Raw genomic sequence first — 24,309 nt, 5'->3', positions numbered from 1 at the left:
TAGACATATATATATGTGCTCCAATAACTTTGAAATGAATGAGTTATGATATGATGGATCTTTAATATCTACAACACACAGCATTCCTGTCATCTGTTGCAATAAACAATCGATTCTTTGTCGTTAAAACAGGACTCCTCACCTAATTAACATGTGAAATAATAATCATTACCTTCAGATTAAGAGGTTAAATAACAGTAATTATCATTAGCTCCTCATTAACAGGGGAAATACTAATAATCCTGGTTATTTAAAATTACTTGTAAAACCGGCTATGTTATTGTTGAGGGCAATAAAAGTGACGGAGCTGGAATGTCCCAGCTCGCGCTCGGTCCGTGAAGTAGATGAAAAGTTGGTCAACAAGCGGCCGGTGCCGAGGCTCAGTTCCCGGGATCACTTCTTCACTTTGAGACGGTCTTCTCTGGTCCTCCGGTCCTCTGCTCGGTAAATACGCTGCCCAGGCGGCCGTGTATCGGTTGTGTGTCTGTTGTGTGTGGGTGTGTGTCGGTGTGTGTGTGGTCCCCCGGGCTCCGACCCGCTGAGCGCGAGGAGCACGTTTCCCATGTGGCGGATAATCTAACAAAAGACCCGCTCCTCGCGGCTGCTGCTCGGCCTCAGCCGCTGGCCTCTGGGCTCCGGTTCCGCTCCGGGGCTCGAGCTGGGTGTGTGCGGCGGGAGTTGGTCTGTGATAGTCGGTGTTTGTGACCCGGTTTCCCTCTCTTTTCCCTCCAGAGAGCGGCCGGTCGAAGCGGAGCTGCGAGATGCCGCTGCTCCACAGAAAAGCCTTCGTCCGACAGAGACCTCCCGCGGACCTGCGGCCGGAGGAGGAGGTGTTCCTCTGTAAGATCACCCACGAAGTCTTCAGGAGCTACGAGTAAGTAGTGCCGGGCCGGGCCGGGCCGTGCCGGGCCGGTCAACAGCCGCTAGAGCCGCGGCAGAAGTTTGACTGACAGTTGGTCCGGCGGTTAACTTTCACACTCACAAACAAAAACAAACTTTTCTGAGAGAGGAAAGTTCCGCAGGCTCTTGAACACGTCACAGTGACCCTGAACACGTCACAGTGACCCTGAACACGTCACAATGACCCGAGCGCGCAGGTGCGGTCACCTGATGTCAGAGTTAGCTTCATCAGCTAGCTGCAAGCTAAAGGGGATTAGCCTGTTAGCTGTTAGTGCTGCAGGAGCAGGCCTGGAGTCAGTGAACGCGGCTCCGCACCTGCTCAGGTGTGTGTAAAGGTCACCTGAGATCAGATGATGCTTCCGGGCTGTGACAGCCACAGAATCACTTTGACGTCACTGTGACGTAGGGAGAATCACTTCTTTTACTGGTGCATTTCATCTGCTCGCCTGTTGATGGCGTCATATCCACTTTAGATATAAGCATAGTTTGAAAACTACCGTTGCTTGCGCGTTGTGACGTCATCATATACAATAACAAGATATTTTATGTAAACTTTTCGAAAGTTACGTTTCTCGAAAACAGATGTTTGTAAACGATGACACAGACGATCTCTTCCTAATTGGCTCTCATTAGTCACAAGGCCTCGACTACAAAGCGCTGCTAACACTGTCTGTAACACTTCCTGTCTAACACTTCCTGTCTAACACTTCCTGTCAGTAACACTTCCACCTCGTCCTCGCTCTGACTCTTCACCATCACTGCTCCTCGTTTGTAACCAAACAACCAACTGCAGAGACAATCTACTTCCTGTTTACATCACGTGACCAGTGTCCATGACGGGCCATGTGATGTGTGCTCACGTGGAGGATGTTTCTGTCGTGTGGACGCTTTAGTTTGATTGGTTGTAGATAAGAAATGTGTCAGTAGACGTATCTGTAGAAGTGTGACACTCAGGAGTAACTGAGCTCCCCCCTCTTCCTCCTCCTCCTCCTCCTCAGTGACTTCTTTGAGAGGACCATCCTGTGCAACAGTCTGGTGTGGAGCTGTGCTCTGACGGGTCGGGCGGGCCTCACCTACCTGGAGGCGGTGGAGAGTGAGCGGCGAGCCAAGCTGAGTCTCCAGAGCTTCCCTCAGTGTCTTGTGGTGCCTCTGCTCCACCTGGCTGCTCTGAGCCACCACGGCCGACTGACGGAGCTCTGCGAGGACGTCTACACCTTCGCCAAAGACCGCTTCTTCCCCGGAGAGACCGTGGACGTGGCAGGACGCAACGGGGCCAGGTACTGGGGGGGGGGGGGGGCTACCAGGATCATACCAGCTTCTGAAGCTGCTTGACAATCCTGTTTCCTGCACTGTTTAGAATGTATGTGGAAAACATCATGACTCAACACAGTTGACTCAGTGTGACGTCACTTCCTGTGGATGACCATCTCTGATGTCATCCACAGTGAACTTCTAGAAATCCACTCAGAATTCAGAGAGAGCAGAACTTCATGAAGAATCTTTCACGTTTCTTTCGGTATCAGTGGTCCAGTCCCAGTTCGTCTGCTGGTCCCTGAGTTCACTGATCACCCAGTTCAGCTGCTTTGATTTGAGAGGCTACCAGTAGGGTCCAGTGTTTTAACTGGGAGACATGAGACACAAAAATTATCAAGAGTCAAAATCCTTTATTTTCTCTGTGGTTCTTTCTTCACCATAGACTCGCCTTCTCACACAATGTTCTTTATAATATTTATACTCTTATTATGAACCACATAGCAGCAGAGACTCCATATATGATATCACACCAGGCACATGGGGAATCCATGTCTCTGTGATTGTAGCAGCTCCACTGAGCAGCTCCAGGAGCCGAGTGGTGAACTTCAGTGCAGGTGTAACATCTGCCCCGGCTCGTCCCTCCAATTCAAATCAGTGTTTATTGTCACATGCACCAAATAACTTAGCGTCATCAGAGCAGTGAAATTCTTATGACCTGGCAGGCAACACCTACACAGTCGATAGGCAACACAAGATAAAAAAAATGACATAACATAGTACAACAATTTAGATTTGAATGAAGGGCTAGCAGCAGTTTACAGGGTGAAGGAGTAAGGAATATTAAATAATATGCATAAATGTGTAGTAAGTGTAGTTGTATGAGTGGGGGAGCAGAATGTACATGGTATCAGGACTTTGGAAAGATTGTGAGGTTGAGCAGGACATCTTCCCTTCTCATACAGTTGTCGACTTCCCCTTCCCATTTTCGTTTTATTGATAAAGTGTCGGACTTGGAAGTAATCCAAAGAAATGATTTAACCCATGCACTCCCTTGAGTTCCTTGAATCTTTCCAAAGTCTGATACTTAATTCCTGGATGGTTTTTCCTTTAAGTGGCTCTAATACGTCTCCAGATAGCACAGTTTAATATTATAATTTTAATTGGCTTGATTGTTTGATTATTATCATGTAAAATCTTGTGTGTTTGTGTGTGTGTGTGTGTGTAGACATGCGTGTGAGATCCTGCAGGTTCATTCTCCTCATTCCAGCGCCGATGGAGCACCGACCACGAACAGCCACAAGAAGCCAGTGGACAGAGACACCATCGTCATCAGTGACAGCGACGAGGACAGAAACGCCTTCCAGAGTCCCTCCGCTCAGGTCAACGGGTGAGTAGGTCAGAGGTCAAATGTTGTGGGGTCAGAGTGAAGTGAAGAGCTGCTTGAAACCTGGAGTGATCCTGGTGTGTGTCCGCAGGAAGAGGAAGAAGCCTCTGAGTCCGTCGGTGTTTAAATACACAGTGAGGATGATGAAGGACGAACACAGTGAGCCGTTCACGGTCAAGGTCAATCAGATCAGGTGAGAAGGTCACAGGAGAAGGTTCCAGAAGATGAGTCTCCTCCAGTTAGTGTCAGTAGATCGACTGAAGAACAGATTGTTGTTCACGTTACAGTGAGTTTAACCAGGAGACGTTTGTTTGTTCAGTCGCAGGAAGACGACTCTGTCCAAAGAGAGACTGAAGCTGCTCCTCAAACAACACTGTGTCCCTCACAACGGGACCATCGCTCTCAAGGTGAGACCAGTTCCCTTCCAGTCCCCAACTTACTGGAACTCTAACCTTTACTAATCTCAGGTCGTTCATGAGAAGTGAAGCGTCACAGTTCATTCTCTGAACACGACTTTAAGAAGGAGGTAGAGACATCTTACTGGGACAGATCTCAGTCTCGACTGACACTGAGCCCACACTCCTCTTGTGACTTGTCTGGTGTCATGGCTGCTCCAAGTTGAAAGGAAGCTTCCACCGTGTGGCGCTCCTACCCGACATGAGAGGACACGTTGTCCTGAGGCTTCATGAGTGACGTGTCTTCCTGTGTCTCAGCCCTCCACAGTGATGAAGTTCCAGCTGTCGGAACAAACCTTCTCTCAGTTCTTCCCTGACGAGCCCCCCCGGTTCCCCTTCAGCCCCCCCTCTAAAGGTGGAGGGCGTGGCTCGTCCGGACAGGTGAGTGATGACTGTCACATCCATGATATGGTATTTATTAGTTTTTAATCTAAAGTGTTTCTCCGGCCTCGTTCAATGGGTCAAAGGTTTGGACTGAATATCTGAACAGCAACACAAACGTAAAGTCACAGATTGAGAAGTGGATAATAAACAAGAGATTCAGATCAGTGACGGGCGGTTCAGAGAGCTTCCTGCTAAGGGAAGTCTGTCTGTCTGATGTGTCTGTCTATCTCTGTCGATCTGTCTCTCTCTCTCTCTGTCTCTCTGTCTGTCTGTCGCTCTCTCTCTGTGTCGATCTGTCTGTCTCTCCCTCTCTCTGTCTGTATGTCTGTCTCTCTCCCTCTCTCTGTCTGTCTCTCTCTCTGTGTCGATCTGTCTGTCTGTCTCTCTCCCTCTCTCTCTCTGTCTGTCTCTCTCTCTGTGTCGATCTGTCTGTCTGTCTCTCTCCCTCTCTCTCTCTGTCTGTCTCTCTCCCTCTCTCTGTCTGTCTCTCCCTCTCTGTCTGTCTGTCTGTCTCTCTCCCTGTCTCTCTGTCTGTCTCTCTCCCTGTCTCTCTGTCTGTCTGTCTGTCTGTTTCTCTCTCTGTCTCTCAGTGGACGTCTCAGTTTGAATCTGTATTTGTTTTTTCATTCGTCCACCATGTCCTCACTGATTCTCTCCTTCAGATGAGTCCGGCTCTGGGGAAGGTGACAGAGGAGAAGCTGAAGCTGGTGCAGCAGAGGAAGGAGATGGCTGCTGCGGCTACGGACAGAGTTCGACTGAAGAAGGAGAAGGAGGAGGTGCAGGAGGCCAAGAGGAGAGAGAAGGAGGACAAGGAGAAGATGAAGGAGGAGCAGAGGAAGAGGTTTGAGGAGGAGAAGCAGAGGAGGAGGGAGGAGAATGAGCAAAGAAAGCTGGAGAAGGAGAAGGTGAGTTTTTAAACTTTGTCCTCTTGTAAAATGAAATCTGAACGTTTGAAGACGGACTGAACTTCACAGGAACGAGAGAAGCTGAAAGAGGAGAAGAAGAAATACGCTGAGCGACTGAAGATCTGGAACAAACCCAGAGAAGACCTGGAGTGTGAAGACCTGAAGGTCGGGTTGATGATTGATTACTTAAAGCAGTGGTTCTCAACCTTTTTTCAGTGACGTACCCCCTTCGAAGAAAAAATTCTGCCGAGTACCCCCTAACCAGCGCAAAGCATTTTAAAACTTCATCAATGTCCATAACATTGCTCATTTTTAGTGGTCTCTCTTGAACTATTTAGAAATAAAAAGATATAAAAAATAACTATTATTATCTCAATATAAATAAAGATTTCTGCACATCAAAATAATTATCAACTTAAAGTGACCTCTTTTGGGATCATAATAAAGATATGTTCTCAAACTGAACTCATTAACTTAATTATAGCTAAACACTTCTTCCCAAAAAATAAATTATTAACTTAGTTTTAAATAAAAGATTAGCTCAAAACATATTTTTTCGATATTTATCATCTTAAAATACCTTCTTTAAGGATCGAAAAGAATACTGACAGGTAGCTTGTTTCCCTCTGCTTCGGGGAGGCTTTTCACATCGTGTCTTGAGATGACCTGAATTCAGAAAGTTTCCTCTTAAATAACTCAGGTGGCTTACCAACATGTCTTTCATGTTTTGTTTGGAGATAATGCTGAAGATGTGGTGGCTTAATGCCACTGTTGGCTAATCTCTCCCCACAGAAAAAGCAAAAAGTGTAAATAACCCAATCTATGTTATTGTTAATATTGTTGAAGTGTCTTTCTGTTATTTTATTGTGAAATATTTGCTCGCTTTAAGGTCATACAATTTCATTTCTGCTTTTGTATTACATGCTTTATTTTGAAAGGGTACCGGTAGAGACGCGGACTTGTTATGAATCATTAACTTCACAACGGAAAACTTTTACGTTGTAGCGCCCCTCCGAAGAGGCACTAGCTCTCACGGTGTTGTTTAGGGAAGGCTCTCTGCTCTGGTTTCGCCTTCTTTGGTGCTTGTCCCTCCGTGTTTCAGCAGCAATGCTGCTGCACTTCAACTCGACTCCATTGTTGAAGTTTTCAAGGCAGGTGATTACTGATGACAGGCGATGACAGGTGGCGTGTGCCAGGTTGGGTCAAACCATCGGTATGGGGGAGACTCTGTTTTTTTAGGATAATTAGATTGAAAAGCCTACTGAATATAAAATTTAGTTCATGAACTTACACTTATATTTTATTGAATGTTTGTTAAATAACAATTTTTCAAGGATTTTTGAATGGATGCTAATTTTAAATATATAAAAACAAAATCTCAAGTACCCCCTGGAGTACCTTCAAGTACCCCCAGGGGTACGCGTACCCCCATTTGAGAATCACTGACTTAAAGTATTAATGTGAATTTATTGAGTGTCGAATAGGAACTGTAAATCTAGACCGTGTTGTCTGAACCAGGAACATGTGTCGGTTCTTCCAGGATCTGCCCAGTCCGGATCCAGTGAGAACTCGTCTTCCGTCGGTCCTCTTTGGAGAAGCTCTGATGATCCTGGAGTTCCTGCGAGCCTTCGGGGAAGTCTTTGACCTGAAGGACGAGTTCCCTGATGGAATCTCTCTAGGTGAGAACCTTGTTTCCTCAAAGCCTGCTGGATCAGACCGGACCGTCTGTCGCTGAGTTACTTCCCCTGTTCTACGAGAGGTTCTAAACGGTTCTACCTCTGCACAGGTTCTCTAGGTCGTTTTGCTTCTTCTTGATATGTATTGGCTCAAATCATCTTTTTGATGTTTGGTCTCCACAGACGTTTTGGAGGAGGCTCTGGTGGGTTCTGATCCTGAAGGTCCTCTGTGTGAGCTGCTGTTCTTCTTCCTGTCGGCCATCTTTCAGGCTCTGGACGAGGAGCAGGAGGAGGTGACCAAAGACCAGGCTGAAGGTCAGACACACACATCTGCACCTGTATGATGACAAGGGAAATCATAGTTATACATGATTCATACCCTCTTAGTTATACATCACTCACACATTCACACCCTCTGATGGCAGAGCATTGTACAGCCAGTGACGGTCTTCATAAACAGTCATTGATTGTGTGTGTATTGTGTACAGATCTGTTTCAGTGTGTGTGTATTGTGTACAGATCTGTTTCAGCGTGTGTTGTGTGTGTTGTGTACAGATCTGTTTTCAGTGTGTGTTGTGTGTGTGTGTTGTGTAGAGATCTGTTTTCAGTGTGTGTTGTGTGTATTGTGTACAGATCTGTTTCAGTGTGTGTTGTGTGTGTTGTGTACAGATCTGTTTCAGTGTGTGTTGTGTGTGTTGTGTACAGATCTGTTTCAGTGTGTGTTGTGTGTGTTGTGTACAGATCTGTTTTCAGTGTGTGTTGTGTGTGTTGTGTAGAGATCTGTTTTCAGTGTGTGTTGTGTGTGTTGTGTACAGATCTGTTTTCAGTGTGTGTTGTGTGTGTTGTGTACAGATCTGTTTCAGTGTGTGTGTGTGTGTGTGTGTGTGTGTGTGTGTTGTGTACAGATCTGTTTCAGTGTGTGTTGTGTTTGTGTTGTGTACAGATCTGTTTCAGTGTGTGTTGTGTGTGTTGTGTACAGATCTGTCGGAGGCCCTGGACGATGACTCTGACCCGACGCAGTCCGCTCTGAGCGCCGTGGCCTCATTGGCCGCCGCGTGGCCCCAGCTGCACCAGGGCTGCAGCCTGAAGCAGCTGGACCTCGACAGCTGCACGCTGTCTGAAATCCTCCGGCTGCACATCCTGGCGTCCGGCGCCGACTGCAACCACGTCAACGCCAAGCTGCGCTACCAGAAGCAGGGCGGCTTCACTCTGATGGACGACCCCTGTGTCGAGCTGCGATTGGCTGAGCCCACGCTGCTGAAGCGGCTGTCATGCACCGCCGTGTACGACCTGACTCCAGGTCAGCATCAACACATGGGCTTCTCATTTACAGCATCAGTAGCTAATCAAACAAGTTTCCTGCTCATAGATCAATACGATCAATTCAAACAGTTATTGATTTGTGTGAAGGGGAGGAGCTGAGGATCCTTCAGGCTCTGGTGTTTTTTAGATATTGATCAGTTATTGATTTGTGTCAAGGGGAGAAGCTGAGGATCCTTCAGGCTCTAGTGTTTTCTAGATATTGATCAGTTATTGATTTGTGTGAAGGGGAGGAGCTGAGGATCCTTCAGGCTCTGGTGCTTCTAGATATTGATCAGTTATTGATTTGTGTGAAGGGGAGAAGCTGAGGATCCTTCAGGTTCTGGTGCTTCTAGATATTGATCAGTTATTGATTTGTGTGAAGGGGAGGAGCTGAGGATCCTTCAGGCTCCAGTGTTTTCTAGATATTGATCAGTTATTGATTTGTGTGAAGGGGAGGAGCTGAGGATCCTTCAGGCTCTGGTGTTTTCTAGATATTGATCAGTTATTGATTTGTGTGAAGGGGAGAAGCTGAGGATCCTTCAGGCTCTGGTGCTTCTAGATATTGATCATTTATTGATTTGTGTGAAGGGGAGAAGCTGAGGATCCTTCAGGCTCTGGTGCTTCTAGATATTGATCAGTTATTGATTTGTGTGAAGGGGAGAAGCTGAGGATCCTTCAGGCTCTGGTGCTTCTAGATATTGATCAGTTATTGATTTGTGTGAAGGGGAGAAGCTGAGGATCCTTCAGGCTCTGGTGGGGAAGCTGCTGACGTTGGCCTCCAGCAGGGATGTGATTGAAGACTGTGTGGAGGAGCAGCGAGGAGCTCGACAGGAACTGAGAGAAATCAGAGCTGAACAACACCGCAGAGGGAGAGAGGAGGCTGCACACAGGTAAACACAAAGCACACTCGCAAGTACACACAAATGTGAAAATATACAGCAAATTCTTCTTCCTCCTCCTCACGTTTAGGGTTCGTCTTCGTAAAGAGGAGAAGTTGAGGGAGCAGGAGCAGAGGCTGAAGGAGAAGGAGGAGAAACTGAGGGAACAGGAGATGAAGGGAGGACTCCAAACCAACAGGTAGAGACACAGTGTGGAACTCCTCACGCCCTCTGGCTTCATGGAGGTGTTCAACCACAGGGGGGGGTTCATTTTACAGATGAATAAGAAGGTTGCTAAGAAGTCAAGCCTCAGTTGTTAAAGTCACTAAAGATCATCGCTGAAACTTGTGTTAGATAAATGTCAGTTGGATAAAAATTGTTCACTAATTGTGTGCGTTGTTGTTTCATTGTTTCTGTCTGCAGTGAGAAGCGACACAATGAGGATGACGAGGAGCAAAACTCTTCATCCAGCAAGAAGACAAAAGGTAAACATCAAATCTTTTCTCAACTGTTTTCACTGTTTTCCTCTTTATGCTGAGTCATTGTTCTCCTCGCTCCTTCAGCTAAGGACGACCAGAGAGAAAGACAACAGATGAACTCTGACCCCAAACCCCCGTCCTGCCCCCCCACCAGCCTGGCAGCAGAGGAGCTGGAGAAGGAGCAGGAGAAGGTCAGAAGCATTTTGTCCTGATGCTTGGTCACCAGTGGAACGGAAGCACAAACGTTTTAACCTTTAATTATTTTAATCAGGAGTTGGTGATGAGGAGAACATTTATTCCCATGTTCTGTTATTCAGACGTTCAGGGCACCGGTCAGTCAGGAGGTTGTGTGTTCTCTACATCCTGGTTCTGTTTGCGTATTTCAACTTCCTGGTTTCAGAAACCTGGACAGGATGAAACCTTGAATCCTTTACCCCTAACTGAGTGCTGAGTCTAGAACTAAGTATCAAATGAGACGTGTTGAAGTGAGCTTGAATGTCGGTCTGACCGTCCCCATCGTCCCGCAGGTTCGAGAGCTGCAGGGCCGGATCCTGAAGGCGGCGGCCTGCACCTGCCTGCCTCCTCTGGGCAGAGACCGGCTGTACCGCCGCTACTGGCTCGTCCCCTCAGCCTCGGCCCTGTTTGTGGAGGACGACGCGTTCGGCCTGACGGAGGACATGCTGCAGCCACGGCCCAAACCTGAGCAGGAGTCCACTGCCAAGATGGAGGAGGACGTCAAAGAAGAACCAGCCGATGGACGGTGGGTCACACGGCTCATTTCTGATGTCTAAAGAGTTCCTGTGCTCTGCGTTTGAATAACGACTTCACCTTCCTCCTGTACAGCACTGGCTCAAGCCCCGCCCCCTGCAACACCTGCAGCCTGCCAATCAACCGTCCCATCCAATGGTCTTTCTACAGCTCCGTGGAGGAGGTGGATCAGCTGATCGAGGCTCTGAACCCTCGAGGTCACAGGGAGGGCGGCCTGAAGGAGGCGCTGCTGCAGGAGAGGGAGCGGCTGCAACAGCTGCTGCAGAACTGTGACAGGAAGCAATTCACACACACAGGTAACACACACACACACACCTGGACCATTGTGTATCCACACTATCTTCACCTGTAATCACACCTGTCCTGTGTGTCCAGATGATCCTGAGTCGTCCACATCTGTCCCAGAATGCATTGCTGCAGCTGAGACTCTGATGGAAGCTCGACTGAGAGACCTGCTGCTGGACATCGAGGACCGCATCCACCAGGGGACTCTGGGAACTCTGAAGGTATGAACACGCCCACTGATGATCAGAGGACCAGAGACAGCAGTGACCTCAGACTCACCTGTCTCACTCTGTCCCCAGGTGATGGACAGACGGGCGTGGCGCTCGGCATTGGAAGCAGGAAACTATGAGCTGCTGTGTTCTGACAGCAGAGAGAACGAGCGAGTGGAGGCCATGGAGGTGAACCCCCCCCCGCAGAGAGGCAGAGACAGGTAGACGCCACACGTCCTCTCGTTTCCTGCTGCTGCCATGTTGCTGAGGAGAAGAGGCTCAGACATCGCGTCTCCTGCTTCCTGTCTGAGGGTTGTGTGTCTCATGTGTGCGTTGTGTGTCTCATGTGTGCGTTGTGTGTCAGACTGCAGGAGCTGAAGTCAGACGGTGTGGCGGCGTGTGGGACCAGCGGCAGCGGGACTCCTCAGGTTGTCAGCAGCTCAATACGAATCCTGGCCGCGGCCCTCGTTCACGTTGAGCAAGGCATCGAGAGACGCTTCCTCAAATCTCCTCTGGGTGAGTCCCTGCACGTCTGGAGGAGGTGGCGGTGCCTGAGCATTATCATTCAGATCCCCCCCCCCCCCCCCTCCTTTGTGGTCAATGTGTTTTACACAACTCACTGTACAGGATAACATGTCAATCAACTGCTCCCCCTACAGGTGAGGAAGAGTCCAAGAAAGACCAGAAGATGAAGAAGAACAAGAAGAAAGACGAGGACCAGGCCAGTGAGGGTACGACTTTAGATTCGATCAACATGGTGTGTGTGTGTGTGTGTGTGTGTGTGTGACTCTGTTCAAACAGTTTAAAGTGGTATGAATGTGGTGTCTCTCAGATGGCAGTGACAGTGGTCGAGTGGTGAAGACGGTGTTGGAGCGGTGGAGGGAGTCTCTTCAGTCCTGCTCCAGTTTGTCTCAGGTCAGAAAACACGCCTCATTTCTTATCTACAGAGAACGCTCTGTCCTGATTGGCTGTCGGCCTCAGAATGTGTGTTTCTCCTAACGTGCAAACGGCTGTGAGATCAACACGCTGTGTGTTCAGGTGTTCGTCCACCTGTCCAGTCTGGAGAGAAGCGTCCTCTGGTCTCGCTCCGTCCTCAACGCGCGCTGTCGCATCTGCAGACGCAAAGGGGACGCGGACAACATGCTGCTGTGTGACGGCTGTGACCGAGGACACCACACCCACTGCCTGAGGCCCCGCCTCAAGGTACCGCCCTCATCATGCCGATCAACTTCCTGTTTCAGAGTTATCAGTTTGCAGTTTTCCCAGCAGCTACAGTTAATCATACACCACAATGACACAAGTTCCATACAGTTGAGTGCAATGACTAAAGGTGACCACCAGGGGACAGTAGAACCCAGTGGTTATTATAATGAAGCTGTTTCTAGATCAGCACTGACGTCTTTGTTTGTCTCAGACGGTTCCGGAGGGCGACTGGTTCTGTCCAGACTGTCGACCCAAACAGAGATCTAGCCGTGTGCCGTCCCGTCAGCGCTCCTCTGTTGACGAGGAGGAGGAGGAGGATGAAGAGGAGGAGCAGCAGCAAGAGACTGAGGAGGAAGAGTCAGAAGAAGAAGAAGAGGAGGAGTCGGAGGATGAGTTGGAGGAGTCGGAGGATGAAGAAGTTGCAGTGAGGTGAGTGGAGATATTCAGATAAGTCAAATCTCAAAGATCAGTCTGACGCTGCAGCTTCTCCGAACCTCAGCAGCACCAAGAGGAGTCAGGCCCCGCCCCCCAAAGGCCGGAACCAACAGGCCACACCCAAAGGACAACAGACCACGCCCAGGAACAGCACCATCTCAGCAGGGAAACACTCCTCCGCCTCCAAGTGAGTATCTGTTGAACTTGCTCTTCGGTCTCTAAGGCGCTGACTCCACCTCACTGACTCCATCCTCTTCTCATCATAGGTCCTCAGGTAAGAAGGCCACACCCCCTGTATCGAAACCCAACGTGGCATCCGGCAGTAAAGCCCCCCCTCGCTCCGGGAGCCGGGTGAGCGCCCGTCTGAGCCACGAGATCTCTGCACCAAATGGAAACGCAAACCCCTCACCTGGTCCGAGCGAGACCCGCAAGAGGCAGCCGCCAGGTAAACCAAGCTCCTCAGGTCCAGAACCGTCTGAGTCTGACCCGTGGATCGCTTCTGAACGTCTCCCCTGTGCTCCTCCACAGACACCACTGCCCCCCCGAAACCCTCCAGACCCGTCCTCACTCCTCCTGCCACCTCCTCCTCCTCCTCCAGCCGCCGCTCCTCCGGGAGGAACCAGGGCGTCCACGAGCTGTCGGCCTGTGAGCTGCTGGTTGTGGACCTCGTCAGACATGAAGACAGCTGGCCCTTCAAGAAGCTGGTGTCCAGGACTCAGGTACACACTCATACATACACACACACACTCATACACACACTCACACACTCACTCTCTCATTCACTCTCTCACTCACTCACACACTCACCTGTCTGTCTCTCTACACCTGCAGGTGCCCGACTACTATGACATCATCAAGAAGCCGATCGCCCTCAGCACCATCAGAGAGAGAGTCAACAACTGTGAATATCAGGCAGCAGGTAAAACACACACTCACACTCACACACACACACACACACACGTCTGGATCTGCACCAACTCTGTCACAAATGATTGTTTTGACAAATTGACTAAACTGTTGAGGCGAGGTTGAATCAGTTCTTCTGTTTGTCACGAGACCTTCTAGATGAAACCAATGAATCAGTTCATAATGTTTCCATCTTTATGTTTTTATAAACCCTCTGCTCAGTGAAGGTACGAGAGTCTCACACCATCTGGTCCCACCTTCACTCAATCAGGGGATTGGTTCTCTGCAGGTTTTGACACCAACAAATGAACTCTGTAATATTTGTGTGTTTTCACAAGAGGTCAGATGAAAGGGTCAATTTCAGATGATTTCAGAAAAGACCTTTTGACCCCAGAGGGTTTGAATCCGGGAGGAACTTCAAGGATTATGGGATTGAGAGAATTGTTTGGTTTAAGTGGAGAAAACTCAGATGTTTCTCTGATGGCTGCTGCAGAAGAATCTTTTTTCCTCTCCTGATGAAGAGCTTTGTGTCTCCAGGTGATTTCATCTCCGACGTGGAGCTGATGTTCTCCAACTGTCTCCAGTACAACCCGCGTCACACCAACGAGGCGAAGGCCGGCACCCGCCTGCAGCAGTTCTTCCACTCGGAGCTCAGCAGGCTCGGTCTGTCTGAGCGCGGCTCCGCCCCGCCGGCCAAACGGTCCCGACACTGAACCAAGCGCACCCTCTGACCTCACCGCCGGACATATTCTGATAGGTCCACGGAGGTGGGCGGGATTTAGAAGCTGCAGGTGTTTCCATCCTGATGTACTAACAAGGCGTTGATATGATTGTTGACATAATCGCATCTTCATGACCCCTGACCTCAGAGCAGCCGCAGGCCAGTGTCTGGGGTCAGAGGTCATGAAGTTCCACGTTCAAAAGGAACCTAACATTAAATGTTACAACCACAAGCTGGTGTCGATTCAAGCTCACCTGAGAGGGGCGTGTTCTGTAAGCTCCGCCCTCTTCGCTGGATAAAACTTAGATTTCCTCCGACCTGCTGACGTTCACGGTGTCTTCGTCTGGTGTGTGTGGACAGACGTGGACGTGTAGTGCAGGGACATTCCTGTGGTGCTGTAGGACAGTAGAGATAGTAGAGTCCCAGAAAAGCAAAAACCACTCAATAAACGTAAGCTTTGCACTGACAGTGAAACCCGATCAGGCCGTTTGTTTGCTCAGGGACAAGATGTTTGAGTGTTTGGTAGAGCAGCAGGTTCCAGGCTGCGCGGCGGCTTCAGGCTCGGGGGGGCCACGTCAGTGTCTCCTGATCCACTGAGACATTTAGTTGATGTGGTAAATCCATTGTGAAGCTTTCATTTTAAAATCCAATCACATGGTGTTTGAAAAGCCTCAATAGTTCCAAGATTGTAATGAAATCTTCAGAGACCTCAACAAACCATGTTAACCACTGCAGGTGTTTCAAAATGGCCGACACTGACTGAAATGAACTGGGATTTATTAAAATCTTAACATTTTGACGCTTTCATGACGAGCGTCTGGAATTCCGACAGAATTTATACTGAAAATCCATTTCACTTTCACTTTGTTTAATTTGATCTTGATTTTGACCGATCCTTTATTTTGAAGGTTTGGGTCAAAGCAGTCGTCTGATTGGAGGAAAGCCAAGTCGTTGTTTCAAACGTGGAAATGAAAATTGGATTTTAAAAGCTTCAGTCAGTTTGATGCTGATGACCTTTGACCTGAGTCGCCGTGGCCTCTGTGGATTTGTTGTTTTTTTTTAATTTAGTCGTTTGTTTGGCTGAATTTTTTTTTAGTTTATTTTCTTTCTGTTGTGTCTGGAGGTGGGGGGGGTCAGTCTGTAAAACTACACTGGAGCCGCTGCAGCGCCCCCTACCTCTGTATTTATTTAGTCTCTGCGTTGTCTTTATTTATGACTGATTGATGCTCAGCCTCCGGATGATCTCTCACCTGTTTGATGTTCTAATGTAAAAATAAATGGACTTTTTATAACCACCTGCTGCCTGTTGATCCTCACACACACACACACAGTCCATTGATCTAATCTTGACCATAGTTATTGTGGGTTAATCCTTTCCTACCTAACCTTAACTCAACCTCAAGCTATTCTTAAGCTAAATATAACGAGAGCAGTAAAACGTCCTGATGAGCAGTGCGGTCCAGCAGGTGGCGCTGTGGAGACATCCACCATCTGACGTGGGAGCAGAACAAGCTTCGTGTTTAGAGGAGAAGCGGCAAAGTGCTAAATAATAAATACCATCGTTCATACAGAGACATTAAAATCACTGTTGCTTCTTATAACGGAAGCAGACTCATCAGTGAGAAAGATGAGTCAGCGTCATCAGGCTGAATGGACAGGACGTCCCGAGCGTCCATCAGGTCTCATAGAGGGGGGGGGGGGGGGGACATGGGAAGGAAAAATCAGCTGCAAGGACCGGGGGGGTCAGGATCAGCTTCCTAATCAGGAACCTGTGACGTCCTTCCCTCACTTAAGAACACAGAAGATCCATCCTGCCCACTATGCCCAACTCCAGATGCCCCCCCCCCCACTGGTTGTAGGGTAAGTCTCTCCTAAGGTTAGGACACATGCACACACAACCAGGTACTCACGTGCATGGCAGCAACAACAGACACAAAAAGAACAACAACCAACACCTGGACATCACAAACATCCCACGCAGGTCAAAGGACAACTTTTGTCCTCGAGGAGGGACAGAGACAGACAGGTTCCCACCACCCTGCGCCTCGCCCACTCAGTAGGGTGTCAGGTGACCTGAAGACACTGAGGGCCACGGCTGAAGACATGTCCCTAGCATCCAATACCATGGAACATGTCCCCCAATGTCTACAGTGGTGCAGGAGAACACACAAGGAACATTCTCCAGCTAGTCCCATGTTCTAAACTGGGACATAGAGGTAATGATCTGCTGAGCAGCCACTGGTTTCATTGTCTCACACACACACACACTCTTCAGGTAACATTTCTACCTCATATACCATATTTATTGTATGTTGATATGATTTATATATCTTAATATACATATAAATATATGTATATTAATATAAATAATATAAATATATAAATATATTTATATTATATATATATATGTAATATATATTTATACATTCATTCAAAATATTTGACCCTAGCAGAAAATGATCGGAGTTTAAACTCCAACACAGTGAACACTGTACTAACTCTGCAGTATAGATATATCTATATATAGATATATGGATATAGATATCTATATAGATATATCTATATAGATATATTTAAGTAGTATATTGTAGTACCCTGCAGCAGCAGTGAACACGTGTGTGGTGGTACAGCGGACCGTACGGTGCTGAGAGTGTCACAGGTCTGATCCCCGTGTGGCCCCGCCCTCCCTGCTCCTCCTCCGGTCGACCGGCCACATTCCCGCTACCTTCCTCCGTGACAAGCACCGATCTGACGGCGAAGCAGCGGACGAGCCCCGGGACAACATGGTAAGAATCTCCCGGAGCCGCCCCCCGGCTCCCCGTGTGCGTGTAGCGGGCCCGGGTCGCTCGGGCGGCGGGGCCCGCTGCTCCGGAGGACCGTTATGTGGCTCCACGGGTAGCGTCATGTTGGTAGCTAGCTGCCTCCCGGTGGCTAGCGGCTCCGGCCTCGACACCGACCCGCTGCCCGGTGCTTCGGGTCCGGACAGACGTCCTCCGGCCTCGGGGCCTCATGTGGGGACATTACCGGGCTGTTAGCACGTGTATCTCCCTCCTGACGGCCCTACCCGGGCCGGGCCGGGCCGCGCCGCGCCGGGTAGGGCCGGGCCTCAGGCCGTGTGGCTCCGGGCGGCCATCTTACTCCGGCTGGCTGCGGGCTGCTCAGCTGGAGCCAGGACCCGGTCTAACCTGGACCGGGTCACTTACAGGAGCGGGTTAATTAGTCCTGGTTAGTTCAGTGTCAGTGCTGTGTGAAGGCCTGAAGGCTGCACTCACTGGAACCAGTTACTGAAGCTAACCAGTACCCAGCACCAGTAACCAGTCAATGATCACAGGAGCCAGATATTATAACTTAACATTGAGTCTTTATTAAAGTAACAGAATGTTCAGAGTTTATTAGTGGCTCTGACTAATCACACTAATGATAAGTTAACCAGTAGTAGAGCAAGCTCCAGATGATGTCATCAGTGGATCACAGTGTGACGTCAGAGAACAGGAGGCACGATCCAGATCAACACTCTGATTGGTTCAGATGTGACGGTTCATTCATGTTTATTATTTATTATTTGGATGAGGTCAGCAGATATTAATCACCTCATGTGGAAGTTGTTTCACTGAAGAAGAACCAGGGCTCTTATTGTGGAGAGCTTCCTGTGGATCTGTTCTTACTGGAGGATTTATTCTTCATGCTGGTTTGATTCTGGCGTAAGCCTCAGTGGATATTAAAACATGATATATCATCATATTTATACATAAGTGTGAGATTTACTCGTGTGATGCAGTTTCCTGTGTTAGCGTCTGATCGTTACACCCGCTCCATCATCAGCTGATCACGAGTCATCGATCAGGTGGTTTCCTGTCCCAGTCTGAAGCTTCCTGTTTCATCCACCAATCATCTGATCGATCAGGTGGTTTCCTGTCCCAGTCTGAAGCTTCCTGTTTGATCCACCAATCATCTAATCGATCAGGTGGTTTCCTGTCCCAGTCTGAAGCTTCCTGTTTCATCCACCAATCATCTGATAGATCAGGTGGTTTCCTGTCCCAGTCTGAAGCTTCCTGTTTCACCCACCAATCATCTGATCGATCAGGTGGTTTCCTGTCCCAGTCTGAAGCTTCCTGTTTCATCCACCAATCATCTGATAGATCAGGTGGTTTCCTGTCCCAGTCTGAAGCTTCCTGTTTCATCCACCAATCATCTGATCGATCAGGTGGTTTCCTGTCCCAGTCTGAAGCTTCCTGTTTCATCCACCAATCATCTGATAGATCAGGTGGTTTCCTGTCCCAGTCTGAAGCTTCCTGTTTCATCCACCAATCATCTGATGGATCAGGTGGTTTCCTGTCCCAGTCTGAAGCTTCCTGTTTGATCCACCAATCATCTAATCGATCAGGTGGTTTCCTGTCCCAGTCTGAAGCTTCCTGTTTGATCCACCAATCATCTGATCGATCAGGTGGTTTCCTGTCCCAGTCTGAAGCTTCCTGTTTGATCCACCAATCATCTGATCGATCAGGTGGTTTCCTGTCCCAGTCTGAAGCTTCCTGTTTGATCCACCAATCATCTAATCGATCAGGTGGTTTCCTGTCCCAGTCTGAAGCTTCCTGTTTCATCCACCAATCATCTGATCGATCAGGTGGTTTCCTGTCCCAGTCTGAAGCTTCCTGTTTGATCCACCAATCATCTGATCGATCAGGTGGTTTCCTGTCCCAGTCTGAAGCTTCCTGTTTCATCCACCAATCATCTGTTCTAGTTTCACTTTGGATTTAAGGTCTAAAGAGTTTAGTCCTGTCATCACCTACGTGGGCGGAGTCTACCTATACTGGACTCTGATTGGTTTGTAGACGGCGTCTGACATGGGCCTGTTGTGTGTGGGGGGGGGGGGGGGGTATTTCTGTTTTAATGGAGGAAATAAATGAAGCTTCATCTGGTTGCCATGGTAACATGATGATGGTATCACTACTGGCATCAACCCTTCAGGTGCGTTACAGTACTCCACAGTACTCCACAGTACTGCACAGTACTACAGTATTCCACAGTACTGCACAGTACTACAGTACTCCACACTAGTTCAAATGCACCAGCTGAACATCCTCTAGGTTCTAATTTTATATCATCAGAGGTGAAGACTTCTTCTTCTTCTTCTTCTCTATAATTCTGTATCTACTTCCTGTGATTGGTCCAAAAGTCCAAACTATCCAACAAAGTGTTTTCACTTCAAACCAACAGAACCAGGTTCAGTTTGATCCAGACCCAGAACTCCTCTTGTGATATTTAGGTTCAGTCTGAAGGTCTGAACCAAACCAGGTGTGAATGAGTCCTGAGTCACTTCTCCGTCACCAGCTCCAGCTTCTGGGGAAACATCAGCACGTTGACCCAGTGCTATCCCTAACCCTAACCCAGACCCAGACCCTGACCCTGACCCTGACCCTGACCCTGACCCTAACCTAACCCAGCTTCTGTCATCGTCCCTCTGTCGGCTCGTTTCCCAGTGAATTGTCTGATCTGTAAAAAAGGCCAGACACCGAGTGTGTGCAGGTGACGGGGAAACTTCATGTTGTAATTTGATCTGTTGCCACTTTGACATTAATGATCATCAGTGTGACGTCACTGATCAGCTGGTTCATCAGCTGTTTGTCGTTTTCTCAACTGACCCAAAAACCTGTTATTATTCATTTTAGCAGGATTTGCAAGATTTCATCTTTTCCAGAGAGAGAAATTATTTGGCCTGGTTTTTACAAATGATGAAATAGAAATTGATTGATCTAATTATTCAAAGGACTAATGCAGGCATCGCACAAATCAAAAGTGACAATCCTCTGGATGAAGACTGTGAATAAATGACTTGAATAAATTATCCATCATCATATTAATTAGAAGCTAATGTTGCATCATGGGACTCCTGGTGGCAGCCGACCAGGATCAGAGGTTCTCATGGATCAGCTGAGGTGTGTCGGTCCAGCCGGAGTCAGCTGATTCCTCCAGGACGTTGTCAGTGAATCTAAAAGTTCTGCATTAGCAGAGGTCAGAGGTCAGTTCTAAAACCTGCTGACTCGTGCTGCTGTTACTGTGTCAGCCAATCAATTCCCCCCCCCCAACTGTCATTGAGTGATTTCCACATCTGTAAATAACAAACATTACAAACAGGAGGAGATGCAGAGTGAAGTGGGGGGGGGGGGGGGGGTTGATCTCAGTCTTTGTTTAGACTAATGACTGAAGGGGGGGGGGGGGGTTGAATCAATGGTATTGATCACATGATGAAACGCAGGTTAAAGTCCCTCCGTGGATTCAAACCTACAACCTGCTGTTAACGTTGAACAAGTTAATGAAGTCACACAGACAGAACAAAATGCTGAGTCATCACATTCAACAGTAAACAAAGTGAGGCTGTGGCTCCCCCCACTGTCCAGGAGGGTATTACTACTTCCTGTGATGTCATTTCCTGCAGCATCTTCAAATGTCTCTAAATCTGAAGAACCTCAGCTCAAAGGTTCTGTGAGTTATGAAACCATAACAAACAATGAAAGTATGTTAGAGATTCAAAGATTCTTCATCAATAAACACTGATCATTGATCCTATAGATTCTGAATATAGAAACTGAACATGTGTGTGTCCTTTGCAGGCGTCAGGCGTGACAGTGAACGATGAGGTCATCAGAGTGTTCAACGACATGAAGGTGAGGAAGTCTTCGACCGTGGACGAGGTGAAGAAGAGGAAGAAGGCGGTTCTGTTCTGTCTCAGCGAGGACAAGAAGAAGATCATCGTGGAGGAGGGGAGGCAGATCCTGGTGGGGGACATCGGAGAGACCGTGGACGACCCCTACGCCTCCTTCGTCAGTCTCCTCCCCCCCGACGACTGCAGATACGGCCTGTACGACGCCACCTACGAGACCAAGGAGTCCAAGAAGGAGGACCTCGTCTTCATCTTCTGGTACAGTGCTCTTCATGGTTCCAGAACTCTGATCCATCAGCAGCTCATTGTGTTTAGAGTTTCAGTCATGACCTCATTGATCAGATAGGACCAGAGCTCACATGAGGACCTGTTCAGGTGGATCTTCTGTGTCAGCTCTGTGATTGGTCCTACTCTGAGAGTCTAAGGACCTGACGGTTCCAGTGTAACGACCCGTTTAAATTCAACATGGTTCTGCTCATCAGAACATCTGAATTAGTTCCTCTGCTGATTCAGCTGGACCTCCTCTCGTTGAGAAGGAGCTCCTCTCGTTCAGCTGGAGCTCCTCTTGTTCTGAAGGAGCTCCTCTCATTCAGCTGGACCTCCTCTCGTTGAGAAGGAGCTCCTCTCGTTCAGCTGGACCTCCTATCGTTCGGAAGGAGCTCCTATCGTTCGGAAGGAGCTCCTCTCGTTCAGAAGGAGCTCCTCTTGTTCGGAAGGAGCTCCTCTTGTTTGGACGGAGCTCCTCTCGTTCAGAAGAAGCTCCTCTCGTTCAGAAGGACCTCCTCTCGTTCAGAAGGAGTTCCTCTCGGTCAGACGGAGCTCCTCTCGTTCAGACGGAGCTCCTCTCGTTCAGAAGGAGTTCCTCTCGGTCAGACGGAGCTCCTCTCGTTCAGCTGGACCTCCTCTCGAGTTCCTCTCGTTCAGACGGAGCTCCTCTCGTTCCTCCTGATCAGTAAAGTTAGCCGTCCTGAGAAGTTGTGTTAAGGTGCAGGGATGTTAAGACATTCAAAGAAGTTGCCTTGTCAGATTTATTTGAACCAGTAACACAACAACACAATATCCACCATTTCTTTCACCCACAAAGAACATGCACATGACCCCTGTTCTCTTGTGGGCTCAGGGCTCCAGATGGTGCTTCCATGAAGAGTAAGATGATCTACGCCAGCTCCAAAGACGCCATCAAGAAGAAGTTTACAGGTGAGTCCAACACAAAGATCCTCCTGTGAGGCGGAGTCTCACTCTGTCTCAGGATCTGTGTAGCTCACATGTGGTGTGTAGTTTGTTGAGAGGTGTTTTGTTGAGTTCAGGTCTGTTCCTGTGTGTGTCTCTTCAGGTATCAAACACGAGTGGCAGGTGAACGGGTTGGACGACATCCAGGACCGCGCCACGCTGGCTGAGAAGCTGGCCGGTAACATGGTGGTGTCTCTGGAGGGCAAGCCGCTGTGATGTCACGGCGAGCAGAGCGGAGCGGAGCCGAGCCAACCGCCGTGCCATCGGACCGGAGCCCCCGACCCCCCCGAACACCGCCTCACCCAGCAGCTTGCTCTGTCTGTATTCATGTCCTGAAGGAGTTAATGTCTTTAGGCCTTGTTCTTGTTTTTTGTTCTTTTTGCTATTTTCCAACATGAAGGAGATCTCATTAACATAATAACGATATGCAAACACCTCCCAGTTTGTTGCCACATGACTCTGTTCACCTGGCAGAACACAACAAATTGCCCTGCTACCACACCCAGGACGGCTGTCCCTCTCTCACAGCCACAGTTTTGCCAAAAAGTCGATGTGAAGGAAGCAGCCGCTCGGAGGCGAGCAGCGCAGCACGCCGCCAAGCTCCGCCTCCTGCAGCACACGCGTTTTTACATAGGACTTTATTTATTATTGTAAAGTGTTGTTTCTTCTCCAGTACGTTCTCACCAGGCAGACACATTGTTAGACTATGCATCCAGAGGAGATCATCCAGCACTTTGTGTTGAAACACTACAGACAGAAAAGATCCTGACGTTAAATTCTGTGTCACCGCGAAACGTTTGTTGACCTCAGTTCTCATTCCTGTCAGCTCGCGTCATTCTAGCTGTTGGTCGCCGCTTTACTTTCAGTTTGAATGTAACTGTCACACCAGAGTTAGAGTGCTTTTATTTTGTAAAGAAACACTACAGGAAGCAGATTTGACCCCAGCAGAGAGACGACCCCACAACAACAACAACACAACGACATCTGGAGCCTTAAAGTGGAACGTTGTTTCTGAGATCACAGGAAGCCACTTTGCAATAAAAGCCTGTGGCAGATCTGATGATGCCTCCTCTCGTCTCTGCTTCCACCAATCAGAGAGCTTCCTCCCGCAGGTCGCCCCCTGGTGCACGGACCTTCTGTTCGCCATGGGCTCATGAGTGAAAAGGTTCTTGCAGAACCTCAGTAGAACCTCAGTGATGTGTTGGAACCAGCTGAGGAACCTCCATTAAGACTCCAGAAGAACCGTGGTACATCTATTTGGAATTTTATAGAACAGGAACTGTTAGGCAGATCCTATGATAATATTAATTCAGTAGAAAGTCAACAGAACCAATACAGCATCAGAACATCAGTAGAACTTCAGTGCTTAATAAACCTTCAGTAGAGTTCCATTCAAATTATTGGCAAATTAAGTGAAACAGCAACGTCTGAAGAACCGACAGGTTCCCTGTTACAGCCCAGAGAACCTCACTGGAACCACGATGACATGCAGAATCTCATCAGACCTGCTAACAAACTTAGAACCTTGTTAAAATCTCAGAGTAGAAACAAGATCAGTAGAACCACAGAACAGCCATTAGAAGCAGAATGACCTGAAGAGGTGAACTGCAGAGCCATGACAACCTGAAGCCTACAAGAAAGATGGATTCACTAAACATGAAATACAACAACCTGGTTCTCAGACTCGTTCCCACTCAATCGGCTCTGGTTCTTGAACTGGTTCTGTTCAGAATTCATGGACCATTGGAGCTGAGTCTCCACCAGGTTTTAGTGGAAACGTTGTAATGAAGGATGTGTGATCAGGGGAGGTTTTCATCTTGTGTGTCTGATTGTTAGAACAGAGTCGTACTGCTGCTATTCTCTCCAGAACCACAAAACCTGAAGTTCTGGAGAGGACCCAGAAGTTTCCAGAGTTCCTCCAGGTTCCAGGTCGAATAGATGAACACATGAAAAACATTGATCACAGCTGCAGCAACAGGACGTATATTTGTGTGATGGGGGGGGTAGATCCACCCAGACCAGGTCCAAACATGTAACTGGTCTAAAGTTAGTTCAGGGGAATTTCACTGTGAATTTCTGCCCTTAAAAGGTCAGAAAGTATCCAGTGAGTCCACTGGGACTCAGACCAGAACCAGGTTTACCTCTGGGACTCAGCAGGTTCTGCTGCAGTTCCATCAGCAGTGAGTGGAACCAGACGTGGAAGCTACTGACGCACTGACGCACTGATCAGCTCCGGAGAATCTGATCCTCCTGCTTCTATTCCTGGAGACCACA

The 24,309-nt window shown here is 48.4% G+C and overlaps 2 protein-coding genes across 3 annotated transcripts; both read left to right on the top strand.

Moving 5' to 3' along the window:
* The first annotated feature begins 339 nt into the window (after window positions 1-339).
* On the top strand, window positions 340-15,439 carry baz1a (bromodomain adjacent to zinc finger domain, 1A). 2 transcript variants are annotated; one of them, XM_062396911.1, is made up of 30 exons: window positions 340-444; window positions 733-874; window positions 1,899-2,177; window positions 3,380-3,541; window positions 3,630-3,731; window positions 3,858-3,945; window positions 4,252-4,374; window positions 5,040-5,282; window positions 5,352-5,447; window positions 6,823-6,961; window positions 7,142-7,273; window positions 7,938-8,258; window positions 8,985-9,150; window positions 9,230-9,337; window positions 9,562-9,623; window positions 9,702-9,808; window positions 10,145-10,377; window positions 10,461-10,681; window positions 10,761-10,891; window positions 10,970-11,100; window positions 11,244-11,395; window positions 11,539-11,610; window positions 11,712-11,794; window positions 11,918-12,082; window positions 12,294-12,511; window positions 12,585-12,704; window positions 12,784-12,962; window positions 13,046-13,236; window positions 13,349-13,436; window positions 13,961-15,439. In XM_062396911.1, the coding sequence occupies exons 2-30, from the start codon at window positions 762-764 to the stop codon at window positions 14,134-14,136; spliced, it is 4,401 nt and encodes a 1,466-aa protein (XP_062252895.1). In that variant the 5' UTR covers window positions 340-444; window positions 733-761; the 3' UTR covers window positions 14,137-15,439. The 2 variants fall into 2 exon arrangements, with proteins under 2 accessions (XP_062252895.1, XP_062252894.1); XM_062396910.1 differs by having other exon boundaries at window positions 12,582-12,704.
* A 1,330-nt stretch (window positions 15,440-16,769) lies between these two features.
* cfl2 (cofilin 2 (muscle)) lies at window positions 16,770-23,095 on the top strand. Its single transcript, XM_062396951.1, has 4 exons — window positions 16,770-16,930; window positions 20,756-21,063; window positions 21,926-22,002; window positions 22,139-23,095. The coding sequence occupies exons 1-4, from the start codon at window positions 16,928-16,930 to the stop codon at window positions 22,249-22,251; spliced, it is 501 nt and encodes a 166-aa protein (XP_062252935.1). The 5' UTR covers window positions 16,770-16,927; the 3' UTR covers window positions 22,252-23,095.
* Window positions 23,096-24,309: the final 1,214 nt, after the last annotated feature.

The sequence above is a fragment of the Platichthys flesus genome, chromosome 10 (genome assembly GCF_949316205.1).
Source record: "Platichthys flesus chromosome 10, fPlaFle2.1, whole genome shotgun sequence".
Classification (NCBI taxonomy): Eukaryota; Metazoa; Chordata; class Actinopteri; order Pleuronectiformes; family Pleuronectidae; genus Platichthys; species Platichthys flesus.
This window is presented reverse-complemented; position numbering and strand designations above follow the sequence as displayed.

Coding starts and splice junctions, on each gene's coding strand:
- baz1a (XM_062396910.1), top strand. CDS start 762: ATGCCGCTGCTCCACAGAAAAGCCTTCGTCCGACAGAGACCTCCCGCG. Junction 3,542..3,629: donor CCCTCCGCTCAGGTCAACGG/GTGAGTAGGTCA, acceptor GTGTGTCCGCAG/GAAGAGGAAGAAGCCTCTGA. Junction 3,732..3,857: donor GTCAAGGTCAATCAGATCAG/GTGAGAAGGTCA, acceptor TTGTTTGTTCAG/TCGCAGGAAGACGACTCTGT.
- cfl2 (XM_062396951.1), top strand. Junction 21,064..21,925: donor GACCTCGTCTTCATCTTCTG/GTACAGTGCTCT, acceptor TTGTGGGCTCAG/GGCTCCAGATGGTGCTTCCA. Junction 22,003..22,138: donor CATCAAGAAGAAGTTTACAG/GTGAGTCCAACA, acceptor GTGTCTCTTCAG/GTATCAAACACGAGTGGCAG.